Consider the following 18,671-nt stretch of genomic DNA (forward strand, 5'->3'; position numbering starts at 1 on the left):
AGGTGTTCCATGACAGCAGCAGCTGCTTGAAGATGGTGCTGTGCAGGGCAAGGAGTGGTAACACCAAGGACACGATCCTTTGGGACTTCTGGAGAAGGCTGGGAGCAGGAAATCTCGATGGAGGAAAGGGGGAAGGAGTGAAACTGAGGCAAAACCTGCTCCAGGTGTTTGTGGGCATGGAGAGAGAGCGGGGTACCCCGAAGTGCCCGCACCAGCTTTGGTTCACAAAAATGAGATTCTGTATGTACAATGTGAAAGTCACTTTGCTATACAGTTTTTATTTCTGCTATTAACTACACTTACACATGGCAGTGAAACAGCTGATACAGTTATTCTTGTGATAATTGAACTGCCTGCTTAGTTGGGATAACACCCAATGAATGTGTGATGAAGATCCCTGCTACTGTGAACACCTACTGTCTGTAAAAATTACAGACCAAAATACAGACAGAGGTGGTAAGAATGGACTGAAACCACAGCAAGAAATGTGCATGCTCTGGAAACGTGGACCTGATGCTAAACACTTCTTAGAACATGCAAACTAGTTTGGGGAAAAGTTAAATATGCATAACTATGAATATGCAGTAGGCTGATGCAATAGAAAAGGTGTGTAAAGGGTTTCTCTGAAATAGCAGGTGTGCTCCTGGCTGAATGCCAAGCACCCAGCTGTTACCTTTGCTTTATTTTTGTATCCTACTGTCCTTTATTTAACTTCTAAATTTACCCAGGAAAGTGAACCTCGTTTTTCACAGCAGGAACGAGGAAGGACAGCAGGATACAGGCTCTTGAGGGGACAGCAGGGCCAGCAGGGAAGCTGGGTCTGGCGAGGATTTAAACGTGCTCTGTGAGGGGACGGCAGTGGAGCTCGGAGCTGTGGCATGGGGAGGGACCACAGACTTTGCAGAAGGATGAGGAAATGACGGAGGAAAACCAGCCCTGCTGATGCCAGGGGCGATGGCTGGAAGCCACTGAGGGGAGGGAAAAGGCGAGGCCCGGCCGGAGAGGCCTCGGCCCTGAGGGGCCGCCCGCCATGTTGTTTGCCGTCTCCATAGCAACAGCCGCGCAGGCGCCGCCATCTTGTTTACCGTCACCACAGCAACGCCCGCCATCTTGTCCGCCGTGCCCCCAGCAGCGCTCCCGGCCGGGCCGAGCCGTGCCGGGGCCATGGCGGGCGCGGGGCGGCTGCAAGACCTGGACCTCAGCGCCGAGGAGGCGGAGCGGCTCCAGCGCGCCTTCCGCGACGAGCGCTTCCGCGCGCTGTTCGCGGAGTACGCGGCCGAGCTCACCGACCCCGAGCAGCGCCGGCTGTACGAGGAGGAGGTGGCGGCTCTGGAGCGGGAGCGCGGCGTGGAGGTGCGCTTCGTGCACCCGACGCCGGGCTTCGTGCTGCGGACGAGCCAGGAGGGCTCCCGCCGCTGCTACATCAATGTCTGCAGCAACCCGCTGATGGGGGAGCCGCGGGTCCGCGCCGAGCGCGGCGGGCAGCGCTGGGAGCTGCCCTACAGCCTGGCCCCGGGCCGCGAGGAGCTGCGCCCCGCCGGCCGCCGCCGCCTCCTGTACGACGTGGTGTTCCACCCCGCCGCGCTGCGCCTGGCCGCCCGCAGCGCCCGCTTCCGCCGCCTGCTCCGCGACACGGCGCTGGAGGCCGTGGAGAGCCAGTGCGGGGTGCGGCTGGACCGCAACAACGCCACCGTCCTGCGAGGGGTCTCCTACAAGGGCGTCCCGCAGGCGCCCGTCATCCGCTCCCCGCTGCCCGGCGGCGCCCCGAAGCCGCCCGACGACGGCGAGTCCCCGCTGCCGCCCTTCCCCTTCCCGCCCGCCGCTGCCCCGCCGCCCGCCGCCGCCGCGGGCTCCTCGCCCGCCGCGCCCCCGCCGCCCTCCGGCCCCACCACGCCGCGCTGGAGCATCCGCCACCGCTCCTACGTGGACCTGCAGGACTACCGGCACAGCCGCGACTCAGCGCCCAGCCCGGTGCCGCGGGAGCTGGTGGTGACGGTGGAGCTGCCGCTGCTGCGCTCCGCCGAGCAGGCGGAGCTGGAGATCCGCGGGCGGGAGCTGCGGCTGGACTCGCGGTGTCCCGCCTACCGCCTGCGCCTCCGCCTCCCCTACGACGTGGACGAGAGCGCCGGGCGGGCCGCCTTCAACCGGGCCCAGCGGCAGCTGCAGGTCACGCTGCCCGTGGTGCAGCCGCCCGGCCCGCGGGAGCGGCTGGAGGAGGCCGAGCCCGCTGCCGAGGGGCCGGCAGAGGCAGGCCCGGCAGAGGCGGGCGGCGGAGCGGCTCCTCCCCCAGAACTCGGGCCTGGCGGCGCGGCCCGGGGCGCGTGTGGCGGCGGCGAGCGCGGTGATCCGCTGGCCGAACCCCCGGCTGACCCAGTGTGTGATCCTGCCGCTGCTCCGTGTGCCGAGCCCCCCGCTGAACTGCCCCTAGACCCACTCTGTGATCCACCCGCTGAACCCTGGCGTGAACCTCCCGCTGATCCAACCTCTGACTTCCCTGCTGACCCTGCCGCTGATCCAACCTCTGAACCCGCTGCTGAACCTCCCACTGATCCAAGCTCTGAGCCCCCCGCTGGTCCAACCACTGACCCCCGCTCTGGGCCCTTCACCGCCCCCGCCGCTGTTCCACCCGCAGAACTCCCCACCGAGCCCCGGGAGCCGCCACTGCCCTGCTCCGGCGCCGCTTCCCCCACCGCCAGCCCCGAGCCGGCCATGCCCACCGGGGACACCCCTCCGCAGCGCCCCGAGGGCCACCCCAGCGAGACGGCCACCTGCCCTCCCTTCCGCGCCCGGCAGGACGAGGCGTCCCTCACGCTGATCCTGCTGGTGCCCGGCATCCAGCCGCAGAGCCTCCGCGGGGACGTGGGCACCCGGCACTACAGCCTCCGCTTCCGCACCGACACGGCGGCCTTCGCCCTGTTCCTGCGGCTCCCTGCCGCGCTGCTGTCCCCCGAGAGCAGCGTCAGCGTCTCTGCCCACAACGCCGTGCTGCGGCTCGCCAAGGCCCCCGGCAGCACCGGCCTCTGGGACAAGTTCAGCTTCGGCCCGGAGCCCTCCGCTCTGCAGGTAACGGTGGCAGCGCTGGGCTGTCACCTGGCCCCGGTGCCGCTGCCGGGTGCGGCTGCTGTGTGCTGAGAGCAGCTCTGGGAGCTCTGAGCGGCGCTGGGAAGTTCTGCTTCCTCCGAGAGCTGCTCCCGGGTGTCAGTGCCGTGACCTGATTTGTGCGAGTCTTGTACCGTGGAGCTGACAGCTTCATCCTTGGAATGGGAATGACTTCTGCCTCCCATACAGAGTTTTTTCGAAGGGAAGTTCTGGTGATGAATGTCCTCTGTGTCCTTAGTGCTCACTTTTAAAGCCCTGTAAATTGCTCGTGCAGCCTGTTCACACAAAGAGAGCTCTTTATGATACACCAGCCTTACACACGTGTGCACACACCATCATGAAGTGTAGGGGAGTGTCCCTGTGTCTGTGTTTTGGGACAGAATTCCCACTTACAGCCACAAGAACCCCCATTAGTTCAACCAGAGCAGAACAGCAAGCAGCAGCTATGAACTGTCCCGCTTTGCTCTGTCTGAATGTGATTCTAATTCAGTATTTTCTGATTTTATGGGTTGTTGGGCAGTGATGCTCCCGTGGTGGGAGAAGGTGGGGTGGCTGCATCCAGTGTCCCCAAAGGGATGCCCACCTTGTGACACTGTCCAGAGCCACTCACACAAGTTTTGTGGAGAACCACGTTTCCTCTGTGAGCTCAGACTTGCAGACAGTTTCTCATGAGCAGGGATTAAAGCTGCACAGTTCTTGTGCTACCTTCTAGCCATGGGATTTGGAGTTTGGCTGGAGTTGAGAGCAATAAAACCCTCTGCAGTTTGGATCACGTGCAGTGGGATTGCTTGTCCAGGAAGCTGGCAGGCTTCAAGCACATCCACTGGGATAGACTTGGCTTGGAGCAGCTTAATTGCTCCATCCCTCCAACTGGAAATGACTTGTGCATGATTTTGAAAGATATTTATCCAATTAGTGTTTGTGCAGCTGAAACCACGTCGAGTTTCCCATTTAGCAGCCACACACCTTTTACAGCAGCAATTCCTGTGAAGGAGGAGCTGATCATTTCGGGGAAGCACCAAAGATGATGAATTTATGGAGAACCACCCACGCTGGGCTGTTTGCAGAGCATTTCCTTTGCTTTTACCGGAGCAGGAGCCTGCAAGTCTGTGCAAGTGGGGCCACAGAACACTCAGGGCTGCTGCTCACGGCTGTGATCTGGCACTGCCTGCTGCTGCCACGTCAAAAAAGCCACTGTGTAAACTCCTGCCTGTTTTCTGTGCAGGTACTGAGGCTGCCCAGGGCACTGCTGGAGTCCCCATCCCTGGGAATGCTCAGAAAAACCTGTGGATGTGGCACTTGAGAACATGGCTTAGTGGGGAACTCGGTGGTGGCTGCACTAATGGTTGGAAGTTTGGTATATGGATTTGTTATTGCCACTGGAGGAACATTTTTGGGATTGAAAGGTTTTAAAAGGCCACCCAGTCATGGGATTTTTGGCTTTGTGGGTTACAAAAACTCCTTGGATATGCTGATTTTATTATATATTGCAGAATGTTTTGGGTGGAGTAGGAGAAAGAGATTGGGCATTAGTCATCATCTTCCTGGCCGTTCATTCACAGCAGACTCCAAGAGATTCTCCTGGCCTCCAGTCCTTTCGGACACTGGGCCTGCAAACTGAAGCAGGAGAAATAAACTGAAGTCATTTGTCCTGTTTGCTTTTTTTTTAAATCTGTGCTATTTCCCCAAAGCGCCTGAGAGCTGCACTCGCTCAGAGTGAAGGGAGAAAAATGAATATTTAATTAGAGCCACTATTACTTGCTGCCTTCTGGCCATTAACCATTTGTTCCTGGTCGCTTTTCTTCGACTTATGTTGATTCCTTCAATTTGTCTGATGCCACCTTGGGGCTTTTCTGCCTTGAGTCTCATTCTGTAAATCAGAGCTGTGGTGCTTGCTCCGAGACCTGTGAGGAGTCACATCCCTCACTGCAGAGTGCGGAGCAGTCACTGCCTAAAGGGAGCTCCTGGGGCTGAGGCGAGTGGGAGTCTTATCCTGGAGCAGGAATCTTATCCTGGAGCAGGAATCTTATCCTGGAGCAGAATTTTACCCTGGAGCAGGAATCTTATCCTGGAGCAGCAATTTTATCCTGGATCAGGGATCTTTTCTTACAATCCTAGAGCAGGAATCTTATCCTGGACCAGGAATCTTATCCTGGAGAAGGAATTTTATCCTGGAGCAGGAATCTTATCCTGGAGCAGGAATTTTATCCTGAAGCAGGGATCTTTTCTTACAGTCCTGGAGGAGGAATCTTATCCTGGAGCAGGAATCTTATCCTGGAGCAGGAATTTTATCCTGGAGCGGAATCTTATCCTGGATCAGGAATCTTACCCTGGAGCAGGAATTTTATCCTGGATCAGGAATCTTATCCTGGAGCAGGAATCTTATCCTGGAGCAGGAATTTTATCCTGGAGCAGGAATTTTAGCCTGGAGCAGAATTTTATCCTGGAGCAGCAATTTTATCCTGAAGCAGCAATTTTATCCTGGAGCAGGAATCTTATCCTGGAGCAGGAATTTTATCCTGGAGCAGGAATTTTATCCTGAAGCAGCAATTTTATCCTGGATCAGGAATCTTATCCTGGAGCAGCAATTTTATCCTGGAGCAGGGATCTTTTCTTACAATCCTAGAGCAGGAATCTTATCCTGGATCAGGAATCTTACCCTGGAGCAGGAATTTTATCCTGGAGCAGGAATCTTATCCTGGAGCAGGAATTTTATCCTGCCCCTCCCAATGTGCTTGTTGGTCATCTCCTCTCTCACAGCAGCGTTGCCAGAGGATGGTGCCTGGCAGAAGTGAATCATGGAATGGTTTGTGTTGGGAGGGATCCTAAAGCTCAAGTTCCTTGGACAGGGACACCTTTCCCTGTCCCAGGTTGCTCCAGGCCCTGTCCAGTGTTTTTAACAGCTATGGAATTCCTGCTCTGCTCCATTCTGGGAAAGCCAAGGGTGCTGTGGTGTTCCATGGAACATTCCAGCCCGGGTTAGCTCAGTCTGCCCCTCCTCGTTGCCCCATGCCATGGGGCTGCCTGCCCACATCACTCCCATTAATGCCAATTCCTTCTTGGAAGCTGCTCTGATCCACGTGCTGGGAGAAGAACGAGTTGAGCTCATCCTTAGAACACCGTGCTTGAAACGGAACTTCGAGAGCTGCTTTTCCTTTTGTATTGAGCAGTGGCTGAATCCCTGGGCTGGAAGAGGATCTATTTAGAGCTCAGTTTCCATAGATGCTGAGCAGTTGGAATTCCCACTCCAGGAAATCTTTACAGTGCCCTGCTCCTCCCTGGACTTTAACCGTGAGGAGTTTCACTCCTTGGCCAAACCAGAATGTCCACACTGCAGCTGGACTGGATCATCTTGGTTCTATGGCTGGTTATGGTGACCAGAAATCCTATAAAAAGAAAGATTCCATAACTTTGAACGTTGTGGGCTTAGGGTCACATATTTCAGGGGTTCAAAAGCCACCTTTTGTGACTGCAGTCACTGCAGCAGAGACCACGGTGCTGATCCTTCTTCAGGCCTTGCTCCAGGCCCTGTTTTTCCAGGGAATAATCTCATGACCTGAAGAAGCTGCCTGATTTCCCCACTGCCGAGATCTCTGCTCTTTGCCTCGAAATTCCAGCCATGGGCTGTGCTCTCCCCATTGCTCTTCACTGCAGTTCACCCTCTGTAACCTTCTACACCTTTTCCTCAAATCCAGGGAATTCAGGCCTGGGAAACTCCCACATCAGAGAGTTCCCCTTCATTTCCAGACAACACAGCCTGGGGAGAAAATGATGAAGGAAGAACTGTTGGGAGTTAAATAACCATTAATACAATTTGTAAGCCTGCCAGGCAGGGCTTCTGAGAACATGTCCCAGTGTGTCCTGGTTTATGGTAGTGCTGGAGCTGGGCAATTATGAAAATTGTGCCTTTGGAAAGCACTTGGAATGTCTTGGAATGTTTGGCCTCCTGGGGTTAAATGCTCGATTCCTAACAGAAATAAAAAGCAGTTTTCTGGGGGTGTATTGAGCTGCTGAGACTTTGGGGGCTCAGTTCTTGGAGCATGTGAAACACAATTGGCAGGGAGTTAATTCTGCGGTTCTGGGGTCGCGTCTGTTCGTTTTCATGGGATTAGAAAAAGACTGGCTCACGCAGGAATTCCCGTTTGGGCTGTCCACACCCTTCCTGCCCTTGCAGGGGCCTGCAGTGGGTTTGTTCAGAGGATGTGTGCTCATTCCTCTGGGCACTTCCCCCTGGGTACCCCTGGCTGGGCAGGGAGTTGCAGCCAGCCCATCCCTTTCCTAAAAGACCCCGTCAGATCTCATGGAGAATATTAGGATTTAACTCACATAAACCCCCACGGGGCTCCAGAGAACAGCAGGGAGCAGAGGAAAACAGAGGAAATATTTCCTTCCTACATTTACAGGCTGAAAAAGATTATATTGAACATTCCTGAGGAGTTCATGGTTGGAGCTGGGTCTGAGTTAGGCTGTGTGTGAGGGATCCAAATGGGAATTGCTCAGAGATAGGGAAATTTTGTTTAACTTTCCTGGGAATGTTGAAGCCTCCATGCAGGATGTTCTACATGGGTGTGATTTTTCTGCTTGGCTCAGCCACCAGTGCCTTGTGAAGGAGACCCTTTGGAAGCTCCTGCTGCTTTTCCCTTCAGAAAGCAGCTGGTTAAAAAAAAAAAAAAAGTGGAGCTGTTGAAGCAAGTCCAGAGAAACCATGGAGCTTCTCCAAGGGCTGGAGCTGCTCTGGAGCCAGGCTGGGAGAGCTGGGAATGTTCCCTGGAGAGGAGAAGGCTCCAGGGAGAGCTCAGAGCCCCTGGCAGGGCCTGAAGGGGCTCCAGGAGAGCTGGAGAGGGACTGGGGACAAGGCATGGAGGGACAGGACACAGGGAATGGCTCCCACTGCCAGAGGGCAGGGATGGATGGGAGATTGGGAATGGGAATTGCTGGCTGAGCTGGAATTGCCAGAGCAGCTGTGGCTGCCCCTGGATCCCTGGCAGTGCCCAAGGCCAGGCTGGACACTGGGGCTGGAGCAGCCTGGGACAGTGGAAGTGTCCCAGGGGTGGCAGGGGTGACACTGGATGGGATTTAAGGTCCCTTCCAATCCAAACCATTCTGGGATTCTGGGATGATTAAGTGCCCCTAGAAGAGGCTGGGGCCTGGTAAGGTGATCTGGGCTGATCCAGCCTGGCCTTGGGCACTTCCAGGGATCCAGGGGCAGCCACAGCTGCTCTGGGCACCCTGTGCCAGGGCCTGCCCACCCTGCCAGCCAGGAATTCCCAATTCCCAATATCTCATCTCAATTTCCCTACATCACTCGTGTGGAGCTGCAGGTGGCAGAGTTCTGTTGCTGCTGGCACTGGGACCGTGTGGAAGAGGCCAAGGGCTGGAAGTGTCCCCGAGGGCTGGAAGTGTCCCCGAGGGCTGGAAGTGTCCCCAAGGGCTGGAGGTGTCCCCATGGGCTGGAAGTGTCCCCATGGGCTGGAAGTGCCCCCTTAGGCCATGCTAGGCTGTCCTTGTCCTCTCTGAGCTCAGAATTTGAGCTCTTGTGGATGAAAGTGTTCCTTGGTTGGAGAGTCAACCAAGCATGAAGCCTTGAGAGCCGTGTAGGGACATGTCAAACATGGATGTTTTAAACCTTTGCCACCTTTCCTGGAGAAATCCATCCTGGAGAGCTGTTTTGCTCTCATTTCCAAGCTATTTAAAGTTATAATTTTCAATTTCCAAGCTACTATAAAGACTTATTGTAATAGTTAGGGGTTACTTCTAAGAAGATGCTGCTGGAAACTGGGGCTGTTGAATGTAATCCTCCAACAGTTTATTTTTGGTTCAGTTAATTCTGTGCTCAGCATTTCAAGACTCTTGGCAAGTTTTTTGGGAGGTCAGAGAAGGACAAAGAAGGAGAACACAACAAACTTATTATTTCACGTTTTTCAAAGTAATCCCTTTCCCAAGCTACATTAAGGACCATAATTAGTTTGCTTCTGCTATAAAACAAACTAATTTCTGAATAGTCTTTAATTGGTAGCTGCATTTTGGGAATACCATGACTACACAAAACAGTTATGTCAGGAAACATTATTAACCTGCTGATGAAGCTCATCAAAGCTTCTCTGGAGCTGTTTCATCTTTGCAGTCATGAGCACCTCAGAAAAGTTTTCATTTCACTACAGGCACCAAAACTTTGAGCTTCAAATTCTCAGCTCTCAGAGCTGGTTTGCGCTGGGATCCCACAAATGCAGAGGTCAGGAAATCCAGGTCCTTTCCCATATTGGCATCAATTGTTGGGTTTTGATGAGAGAGGTTGTGGCTGCCCCATCCCTGGAAGTGTCCAAGGCCAGTTTGAATGGGGTTTGGAGCAGCCTGGGACAGTGGAAGGTCCCTGCCCACGGCAGGGTTGGAACTGGATGGGATTTAAATCCTCTCCCAACCCATCCTGGGATTCCCTGATCCTCTCATGAATTTAAGCTTGAAATCTGTCCTGCTTTTCAAACTTGCAGCCTGCGTGGGAGGTAACTCTGGATGGAAAATGTCTTCAATTTGGAGAAATTAAAGCAGAATAAAGCCATTTGGGTGCTGAGGGAGCCGGGAGGGGAGCGGCGGGCGCTGTCGGTGCCGCGAGACACGAGGATGGGTTTGAATGATGAAGTGTTCCAGAAACCACAGTCATCCCTGCTAAGGTTGATGTTAATTTGGTCTCAGTTTAGTCACAGGGAAAAATGAATGTGTACCAAACAGCAGATGACAGTGTGTGCAGGGAAAAACAAATTAAATTCGAAGTTGCTAAGAGAGCATCATAAATACCAGAAAATAAACGGCTTAAATTGAAGAATTATTTTACAGGGTCATTGAAATCAGCTGCAGATGGGTGTCCTCTGTTTGCTCTGGCTTGGAAGGCAGAGCAGGCTTTAGAATAAATTCCTGAATCATTTTTTTCCAAGGTCTGTGCTCTGATAACATCTGCAGTAATATAAATGCCTCGGTGTGTGCTCCCCGTGAATACAAAGTCTGAGTTACAGTGCCTGGTGGAACAGGCTAATGATAATCACCTTCCTGATAACAAACACACCCCAGGTCTGTGATTTATGGCAGGCCATGGGGTGTAGGGATGGGATAAAATGGTAAATACTTCTGGGAATTCAGTGTTGGGCTGGGATGAAACTTGGAAAAATTGGTTTAGGCAGTGAGTCAGAATTAACGGAGCAACAGCACAAGGGGTTACTTTCTATCCTCATTTAAAGCACGGATTAATCACAGAATTGTGGAATATTCTGAGCTGGAAGAGACCCACGGGAATCAGCCAGGGCAGCTCCTGGCCCTGTCCAGACCCCCAACAATCCCAGCCTGGCATCCCTGGCAGCTCCTGGAGCTCTGGCAGCCTCGGGGCTGTGCCCATTCCTGGGGAGCCTGGGCAGTGCCAGCCCCCTCTGGGGGAAGAGCCTTTCCTGATAATAGACCTCCCATTCAGTGTTTCTTTTCTAACTGTATTTTCTGTGAAGAAATCAAATTCTTTTGCTTTTAATCAGGAAGAAATTCTCCAGAAAGATTCAGGGCGTTTGCTGCCAGATTTCAAAGTCCTGGTTGCACTGAGGAGGAGAGGGTGTCCCTGACACAGCACGGGTGCCAGAGGCACATTCAGAGGGAAAAGAGGTTATTTTCCTCATTTTATGGAGGAAACGTAGGATGAGACTCGGTGCAGCCTGGTCTAGTGGAAGGTAATGAAAGGTCCTGAAATAAATCCCCTGGCAGGGGTTGGAATGAGCTGAGCTGTGAGATCCCCTCCAACCAAACCATGCTGTGATTCCCACACTTGGATTTTTCAGCTGGGTGAGGAGGGTTGTGCTTTGCTCTCCCTGGAAGTGCAGGCAGGGCACCAAAATCCCAAATCTCCTGCAGGGAGGCTGAGCTGTCTGTGCTCTGTGGGCCAAACAATCCAGGGCAGAGCTGGGAATTCTGAGCTGCCCAAGGATGGGGTTCAGGAGCTTGTGGGAGCTCTGGTGCTGCACAGATTTTGTGTCTGCAGCCCCTGCCTTGTTCTGAACTCTGCAGAGTATTTCCACAGCCTGAAGCTCTGGCAGATCCCTCTCTGGCAGGCAGGAGAGGATGCAGCACGAGGGAATAAGAATGTTAGGCTTTGCATGCAGAAATGCAAGAAGTAGGGATGTTCTGAGAGGGTTTTCAGTCAGGGCAGCTCTGCTGCACTTTAATCTCTCCCCAAACCATCCCAGCATCCAGTGCTGGCTCCTTGCCTGGATTGTAATCTTTCTGGATAGAAAATGAATCCAATCCTCTGCCTTGGAAAACCAACAGTACGTGTGTTATGACTTTCCATATTGTGATTTCTAATTTAACTAGTGGAAAAAATAGGACTCTGGCTTATTTTTCCAATCCTGGTTTGTTTTTTTTTTTCCAAGATGACAGTTAAATTTTGTACCTCAGACACAATGTGACATCTGGCTGGGCATAAGGCTCCATCCACAGGGGGCCAAAAATGTGCAGAATTGCCTTTTTGCTTCTTGGTCTGCAAGATGTCAGTGATAATTGAATTTAACTTTCATTGGATTGACAAGAAGGTTGAACTGGACCGAGACATTTAAAAGTATGACTTAATGTGGAAGGTTTGCAAGTTGTCCCTGTTATTTCCAATTAAATAAGGAAGGTAATTCCCAGAACCTAAACCACTCCTCCCGGTCAGACCATTTTTATTTTGTCTGTCCTTCCCCTCAGCCTGCACAGATGATGTGTGAATAACACAAGGACAGGGAAAGCTCTGCAGTGCCTATGAAACAGCCCCTCCAGGATATATTTTAGGACCTTTAATTACCTGTAACTGATTTAAATCTCCAAACCCGTAGCAACACGTTTCAGGTTGTTTATGAACAGCCTGGAAACACACCCCAGGCTGTGTCTCTGCCTGTGGATACCTCTCCTTTTTTGCTTTTGGGTTTTTTTGTTTTTTTTTCCAACTGCACGGAGATCAGAGCAGCCTCAGTGGCTGGGTGTGAAATGGATCCAGCCCTGAGTGTTCCAGATCTGATCCTGCAGTGAGGATCCTGCAGTGCCTCTCCAGGGAGGTGTTTGTGTTTCCCTGCAGGCAGGCAGGACACAAACCCACAGCAGTCTAACACCTTGCTGGGGTTAAGACAGGTGAGGAGGGTGGAACGAGGTTGGGACACATAATTTTTCAGAGAGAGTCTACATCTGTGTATTAGTCACCCACCCAAAGAGAGAAATAATATTTCCTTTCTATTTGATACGATGCAGATTTGTACTTTCAAGCAAAATTAGCTAAGCACTGGTTTTCATTCATTTCACCTCGTTCTTTGAATGTCTGGCTTAGAATTTCTCTGTCAAGACTCGAGTGTGCTGTGAAACTTGGGAATTGCTGTCCTGGCTTTCTTTGCAGTGAGTTTTTAGCCCCGGCACCCCTGAAGCGTAGCACAAAAAGAACATAACCTGCTGTTTTCTCTCTTTTTCTTTAGGAGAGGTTGTTTGTCAGCGAGGAGAACGTTGATGGATTTCTAGGCACTGCTTTCTGCCCTTCCCCTTGCTCCCAATCAGCGCTGGAAAGCCAGCCATTAATTGAAGTGCTGGATGTTACTGAGGACAGAATTCAAATCAGGGTGGAGGTAAGGATCCAGCAGCAGCACAGATTGATGTTCTTCAGCAAGATCCTGTCAAATCCCACTGAAACAGCTCTGTTCCTGTTTTGTCCTGAGGAAGCAGGGAAAGCCCAGGACTGGGGTTATTTGCAAGTGTAAATGTCAGTTTTCAGAAGTAAAACTTGTGTTTGTGCCATTTCATGTGACCAGAGGATTGAAACCTCCTCTGTTTCATTTGGAAGGTGCAGAAGTGTGATCCAGTCATTTCAAAAGTGCTTTTTCCTTGCACCCACTCAGCCTTGTACAGGTAGAGAAATCCTAGAGGGTTTTGTCTGGGAAGAATCCTGCCTCATCTTTATTCAATCCATGTATTGGAATACTTGGTGGGTTCCTGTTGTGTAGATAATTAAACATGAGGCTATTAATCTTAAACACTGGTCTCAAATTCAATCCTTGTAGTCTGAGGCCTCACTCAGGCTCTCCTTCCTGTGTCCAGAACAAGCCAGGCTCTTTCTGGGATCTGCAGGGGATTAAACTGTCCTCCCTTGGCAAAACAGATGGACACATGAAGAAATCAAAATGTTCATTTTGTCAGGAGGGAAATGCGAGGCAAACCCCCACATTCACTGGGATTTCTGAGTAGGCACTGCTTCCAAAATTCAGATAAAACTCTTCTTGAAGGGAACATAAAAAGCAGAAAGCAGCAGGTCCTGCTGTGCCGTGGCCTGGAGCCTGCAGCTGGGGTTAATGTGTAGCTGGGTCACTGGGAGGCAAGCTCAGAGGAAGCACATGACCTCTGGAGCTGGACTTTCCCAAAGATAGTGGAGCCAGCTCAGCTTTCACAGCTGCTGTGGGCTGGACATCAAAAATTGAAATTCTAAGTGCTGGAGAGCAGATGAGTCCCTTTTGGGACCTTAGGGCAGCTGAGATAGCCTAAATCATCCCATTCCTGCTCCTGAGGGGCCAGGAGTTGGAGTTTGTGGGAAACAGAGTAAAGGTAAAAGAGGATTTTTAGAAAGTTGTGAAAGTAGGTTTTAAAAATAGAAAGAGTAGAGAGTTTAGAGTTAGTTGTAGTTGTAAAGTTTGAAAGTAGAAAAGGTATAAAAGTATAGTAAGTAGGGATATGAAATAGTAGTTTGAGTTTTAGATTTGGTTAAGGTAGATTTTCAGATTGTAGAAAAATATGTTCAGTGTGCTATTGGCTAGAAAGTTTTAAAAATGCTCTGTAACAGAAAAATCTTTGCCACTAACAAGATGTAAACTATTACCATCTTTCAATTATCTCAACCATATAATAAGACTATAATACCACAATGAAACTCAGAAACCATATCCCAGCAGTCCCACCCCATTTATACAAACCTCCAGCACAGAGCTGATGGTTCCTGAGGGTCCCTTCCAACTCAGGGCATTCCATGACCGTGTCCTGTGGGAGAACTGTCCCGTTTGGAAAGGACTGCCTGGTGTTTCCTGAGTTTCCTGTGGTTTGGGGCTGTGAGAAAGAGACTCTGTCTCTGAATCCATGAACCCAGCTGCTCTTGGATAGATCCTGCCTGATCCTGGCTCTGCACTGACAGGGACCTATGAATTACCAGCTGGTTTTTGCCAAAACTCCCAGAAATGGTGAAATGAGGCAAGTGCTGTTTGGGCAGCACCTCTTCCAGCTTCTCCTCTCCCGAGGCAAATTCCCAGATTAGCCCCACAGGCCAGGAATTTCCCTAATTGCAAGGCTCCAACCTTGCAACAAGAGTTGAGATCCCCTGGCTGATTCTGTGGCCGCTGGGATTTGGGGATTTGGGGATCAGGCTGGGTGTGGTGAGTGGCTGGGGCTGGAAGGGGAAGCAGGAAACCCTGGGGAAGCAGAAGGACCTCCCTGCCCCTCATTCCCAAACACCAGACAAGAGCAGGAAAACCTCAGCACCCGCTCACTTGGATTCTGGGAGGAGAATCCTGGAATCACAACCTGATTTGGAACCTTAAGGATCATCTTGCCACGGGCAGGGACACTTTCCACTATCCCAGTGGAGCTGAGCTGTTGGAGAAACAAATCTCTCCTGTCTTTGCGTGCACGGTTTGTTCCAGCTACAAAATAATTCATTTATTTCCTCGACAGCCACGGGAACGTGATGGACAAGGAGCACTCGGCAGCTCGGGGGGAGCCCACAGCAAGCACCCCGAAACAAAGGCAGAAACAAAGCGTCCCGCAGCCGAGGGAGGTGCTGCAGGATCCAGCCCAGCTCCCACAGCCGCAACAATAGGAAAAGCAGGCTGTGCTTCACCCCATTGTTTGCAGCACGAACCTCCTGCCACCAGCCCGGCGATTGCTGGCGGAGCCGGCAGAACGGAGCCCGATTTAGAAAGTGCTGCTGCGGCAGGAGACACGGCCCCGGAGCCGGGCTGGGGAGAAGCAGGAGAGCTGCAGGGGCGTGGGGATGGTGGGGATGGTGGGGAGCAGGGGGATGGGGATGGGGATGGGGAGCAGGAGGCAGCCCCGGGGCTGGGCAGCAGGGCAGGGTCCCCCGTCCTGCGGGAGGTGAACCCCAAGGACGGCAGCGTGCGGATCCTGCGCGACCACCGCGCGCGCTGCCCCGCGCTCTTCCACAGCCCCCTGCTCTACGAGCTCGATTAGTTCCATTGTTTTGGAATTTCCTCTTGTTGTTCCATGCTTGTTCTGACTTCCACGGGCCGGTGGAGGACACAGAAGCCATGAGTTCCCAGCGAAACTGGTGCAACAGCGAAACTTTCCGTTGTTAACAGTTTAACAGCTGTCGAATGGCATCTGTGGCAATAATTTCACAGAAAAGTTGCTGTTGGAGGTGACTCTGAGCTCCTGGAAAAAAATGTATCTTTATTGTTTACATAAATTTTTTATTCTCTTGCCACGTTTCAGGGATTATTTGTATATATCCTCAGTCTAATGGCTCCCTCGGGAATTGAGCAGTAGTCATCATTTTCCAAACCTTTCATTTGGTGATAACTGCAGGATTAGACTCACAGTGATTCTTAGCAATCAAATGAAATTTCTAATTACCCGGAGAAGTTCTAATTAGTCTCCTAGAAATAATCAACATTTATACCCTGTATTCCATCCTAGTGCTGTGCTTCAGATCTGCAGCACCCAGATATCCCCCAGCTGAACAAATTCCATTGCACAAGAACATCCTCTGGGTGCATGTCTGCTCTGAAGTATTTACAATTGGTGAAATGGATTCTCTTTAGCCAGATTTAGATTTATTTTTCTCAGTTTCCCTCGAGTTTCAGCGTTTCTCACCTCCCTAAAGCAGAATAACCAAGAGAACACATCTAATAATAAATTTCCTGTTCTCCTTTCTCACTGCTGCTGAACCAACTTCTGTTTTTGTTTGAGAGGTGCTTTAGAGGAGAGTCAATTCAATTTTGCCTCGTTCCAGGGCTGCTCTGTCCCATTTCTGTGTGAAACACCAGTTTGTGCGTGTGGTTTCAGAGTTCAGCAGGAGCCACAGCTGCCCAAAACACCTGCCCTGCCCTCCCTGGGGGCACATCCTGCTGCAGCTTTGCTGGGCTCAGCTCAACCCCATCAGCTTTTTGGGACAGGTCTCCGAGGCTGAGGCACCAGCACAGCTTCAGCAGCAGCCCCCACCCAGCAGAACAGCACACGGAGCAATTACCTTGCAAAATCGTGGTTAAATAACCCCGGAAAAAAAGAAAAAAAAGCAGCATTTTCTTTCTCTGACACATTTCTGTGCTCTGCAAAAGCTGCTGAGGTGCTTCTGCCACAGCTGAGTTCGCAGAGGGGTGGCACTGAAGCTGCTGGAGCGTTCACAGATGGCTCCGTGGCCCCAGCTCAGCCCCTTCCCACCACCCAGCAGCAGTTTTCACACGGCTAATTTGAAACAACTTTTAAAAAAAATAAATCCAAACAAAAGAGGTGTTGTGCCACCAATTTGCTACTCTTTTCTGCCTCAATTAATGAGTATCATTAAAAATGTAATGAAGTTAAATGCACACTGCTAGGAGTGATGGCACGTGTCCAACCCTCAGGATTAAAGAAGAGCAACTCCCCCCTCCTTCCCATCCTGACTTTTTAGGAACACGAGGTGACATCATCTTTTTGCTGACAATCAAGAACTTCTCTAGGCTTACAAAACAACAGAATTTTTATTTTGGCAGAACTAAAAAAATCATATATTTATCTACATCGTAGTAAAAACAATGAGATTTATTTTTTTTTCTTTTTTTCATCCTTCATATATTCATCGACACAGCGCAACCGAACCGGGACTCGGGGACTGGGGTGAGATGACCCCGGGTGGGACCCCAGGCACCACCAGAGCTTTGAAGCACCAAAAAAGATGCACTTAAAAGTGTTCTCCTCCTCCTCCTCCTCCTCCTCCCAGCAAACACAGCAGCAGGTCACTTTTTGCGTAGGGGCTGCAGCACGTCACCCGCTTCCAAAACGTGGTTGCCAAACATGAGAGATTACTATTTTGGGACACCTTTAACAAGAATGTTTATTCATATTAAAGCAGAAACCAACTCATAAATGCTGTTTATACACGTGTGTGCCTGGAAAAGACACAATGGAACAACTCAAGGAGAAAAGGCGCCGCGAGGAGGATCCTCACTGGAGTCTGCGGTAGCTCTTGCAGAGTTCGTGGTCCCTGATGTCTCCCCAGCCTCCGTTCTTGACGTGAGGGGACAGGGGAGCCATGGAGTACCTTTTACTGACACTCATCTCCTCGGGAAACAGGTACTGTTGGTTGCTGTTCAAGAGAGAATCGATTTTGGCACTCTGGGTGGACGGTCTGCAGGATTTCTTGTGGTGCATGCCACAGTCCCCCGTGTGAAAAATCCTGGGGATTTCGGGAACCAGCACTTTCCAGAACTTTGGAAGACAAGAGACAGTCAAGTGCTGCAGAGTCCAGTCCCAGTTGTAGTCATCGTAGGTGCAGAAGGCGTCCGTGCACTCGATGAGCTTCTGGTAGGTGTCTCTGCCGAAGGCCATGCCCATGTTGTGCTCCGTGGACTTCCACGTCTTCATCTCCACCTTGTCGGCGCGGCCGGCGAAGCCGCCCCGCACGGGGCCGTAGGTGCCCAGCGACACGAGCTGGCACTCGGGGCACTCTCTCTGGCGCAGCGCCCAGAGCCGCTTGAGGACGTGGTAGAAGTCGGGCGCCAGGTAGTGATCCTCCTCCAGGAAGAGCACGGGCCCCGCGTGCTCCCGCAGCGCCCGCACGCGCTCCCACACGAAGTGCAGCTTCCACCACCAGTGGTGCTTGGTCTGCGCGAAGCGCGCCTCGCGGTAGTGCCCGAACGAGTCCGGGAACTCGGCGTTGATGCAGCCCAGCCGCAGCGCCGCCGCCTTGCCCACGTCGCGGGGGCAGTCGCGGGGGTCGTGTCCCGGGAACTCGCGCGGGTACAGCTGGATGCTGAACGGGAAGAACACCTGCAGCACCGGGCAGAAGTCCACGCGGGCCGCCAGCCGGTTCAGCTCCTCGGCCCACAGGTCGTGGCTCAGCACCAGCAGCACGTTCTCCACGCCCGCCGCCCGCCGCAGCGACTCGAGCAGCAGCCGCAGGTGCTCGGCGCGGTCGTGCACCTGCACCACGAGCACCACGTCGGGCCGCGCCGGGAAGCGCCCGGCGTTCCGCACCGGCTGGTCGAAGTTCAGGCGGTACACGAGCGAGCGGTAACTCAGCGTCGCGTTCTCGGACAGCACCTCCGCCGCCACGCCGGCCGACGCGTTGGCGGCGGGGCGGCGCGGTACCGGCGGCGGGAGCTCGCTGACCCGCGGCGGTTCCCCGGTGCTACCGGGACCGCCCCGCTGCTGCTGCTGCTGCTGCTGCAGCTGCTGCCGCCGCCGCCCGCCGCCGCCGGTGCCCCAGAGCGCCAGGGCGCAGAGCGCTAGCGCCAGCGCCAGCAGCAGCACCTTGCGCTTGTAGACGCGCAGCCGCATCGTCCCGGCGGCGGCGGCCCCGCTCCGCCGCTCCCGCCGCCGCCGCC

At 52.8% G+C, this 18,671-nt stretch overlaps 2 protein-coding genes across 2 annotated transcripts in view; one reads left to right on the forward strand and one right to left on the reverse strand.

Moving 5' to 3' along the window:
- Nucleotides 1–262: 262 nt before the first annotated feature.
- Nucleotides 263–16,149, forward strand: DNAAF2 (dynein axonemal assembly factor 2). Its single transcript, XM_041458551.1, has 3 exons — nt 263–3,063; nt 12,570–12,716; nt 14,803–16,149. The coding sequence occupies exons 1-3, from the start codon at nt 1,165–1,167 to the stop codon at nt 15,316–15,318; spliced, it is 2,562 nt and encodes an 853-aa protein (XP_041314485.1). The 5' UTR covers nt 263–1,164; the 3' UTR covers nt 15,319–16,149.
- A 658-nt stretch (nt 16,150–16,807) lies between these two features.
- The window catches only part of MGAT2 (alpha-1,6-mannosyl-glycoprotein 2-beta-N-acetylglucosaminyltransferase), a 1,965-nt gene continuing 101 nt past the window's right edge, over nt 16,808–18,671 (reverse strand). The window contains exon 2 of the mRNA XM_041458550.1: nt 16,808–18,671. Coding sequence (XP_041314484.1) covers nt 17,290–18,624 — 1,335 coding nt within the window. The 5' untranslated portion in view covers nt 18,625–18,671 and the 3' untranslated portion in view covers nt 16,808–17,289.

This window comes from Pyrgilauda ruficollis, unplaced genomic scaffold, assembly GCF_017590135.1.
Source record: "Pyrgilauda ruficollis isolate IOZ18807 unplaced genomic scaffold, ASM1759013v1 scaffold129, whole genome shotgun sequence".
In the NCBI taxonomy this organism is placed as follows: domain Eukaryota; kingdom Metazoa; phylum Chordata; class Aves; order Passeriformes; family Passeridae; genus Pyrgilauda; species Pyrgilauda ruficollis.

Bases quoted from the DNA above. Each gene is read 5' to 3' on its own strand.
- DNAAF2 (XM_041458551.1), top strand. From the start codon at position 1,165: ATGGCGGGCGCGGGGCGGCTGCAAGACCTGGACCTCAGCGCCGAGGAG. The intron at 3,064-12,569 runs GTAACGGTGGCA...CTTTTTCTTTAG, and splicing joins CGGAGCCCTCCGCTCTGCAG to GAGAGGTTGTTTGTCAGCGA. The intron at 12,717-14,802 runs GTAAGGATCCAG...TTTCCTCGACAG, and splicing joins GAATTCAAATCAGGGTGGAG to CCACGGGAACGTGATGGACA.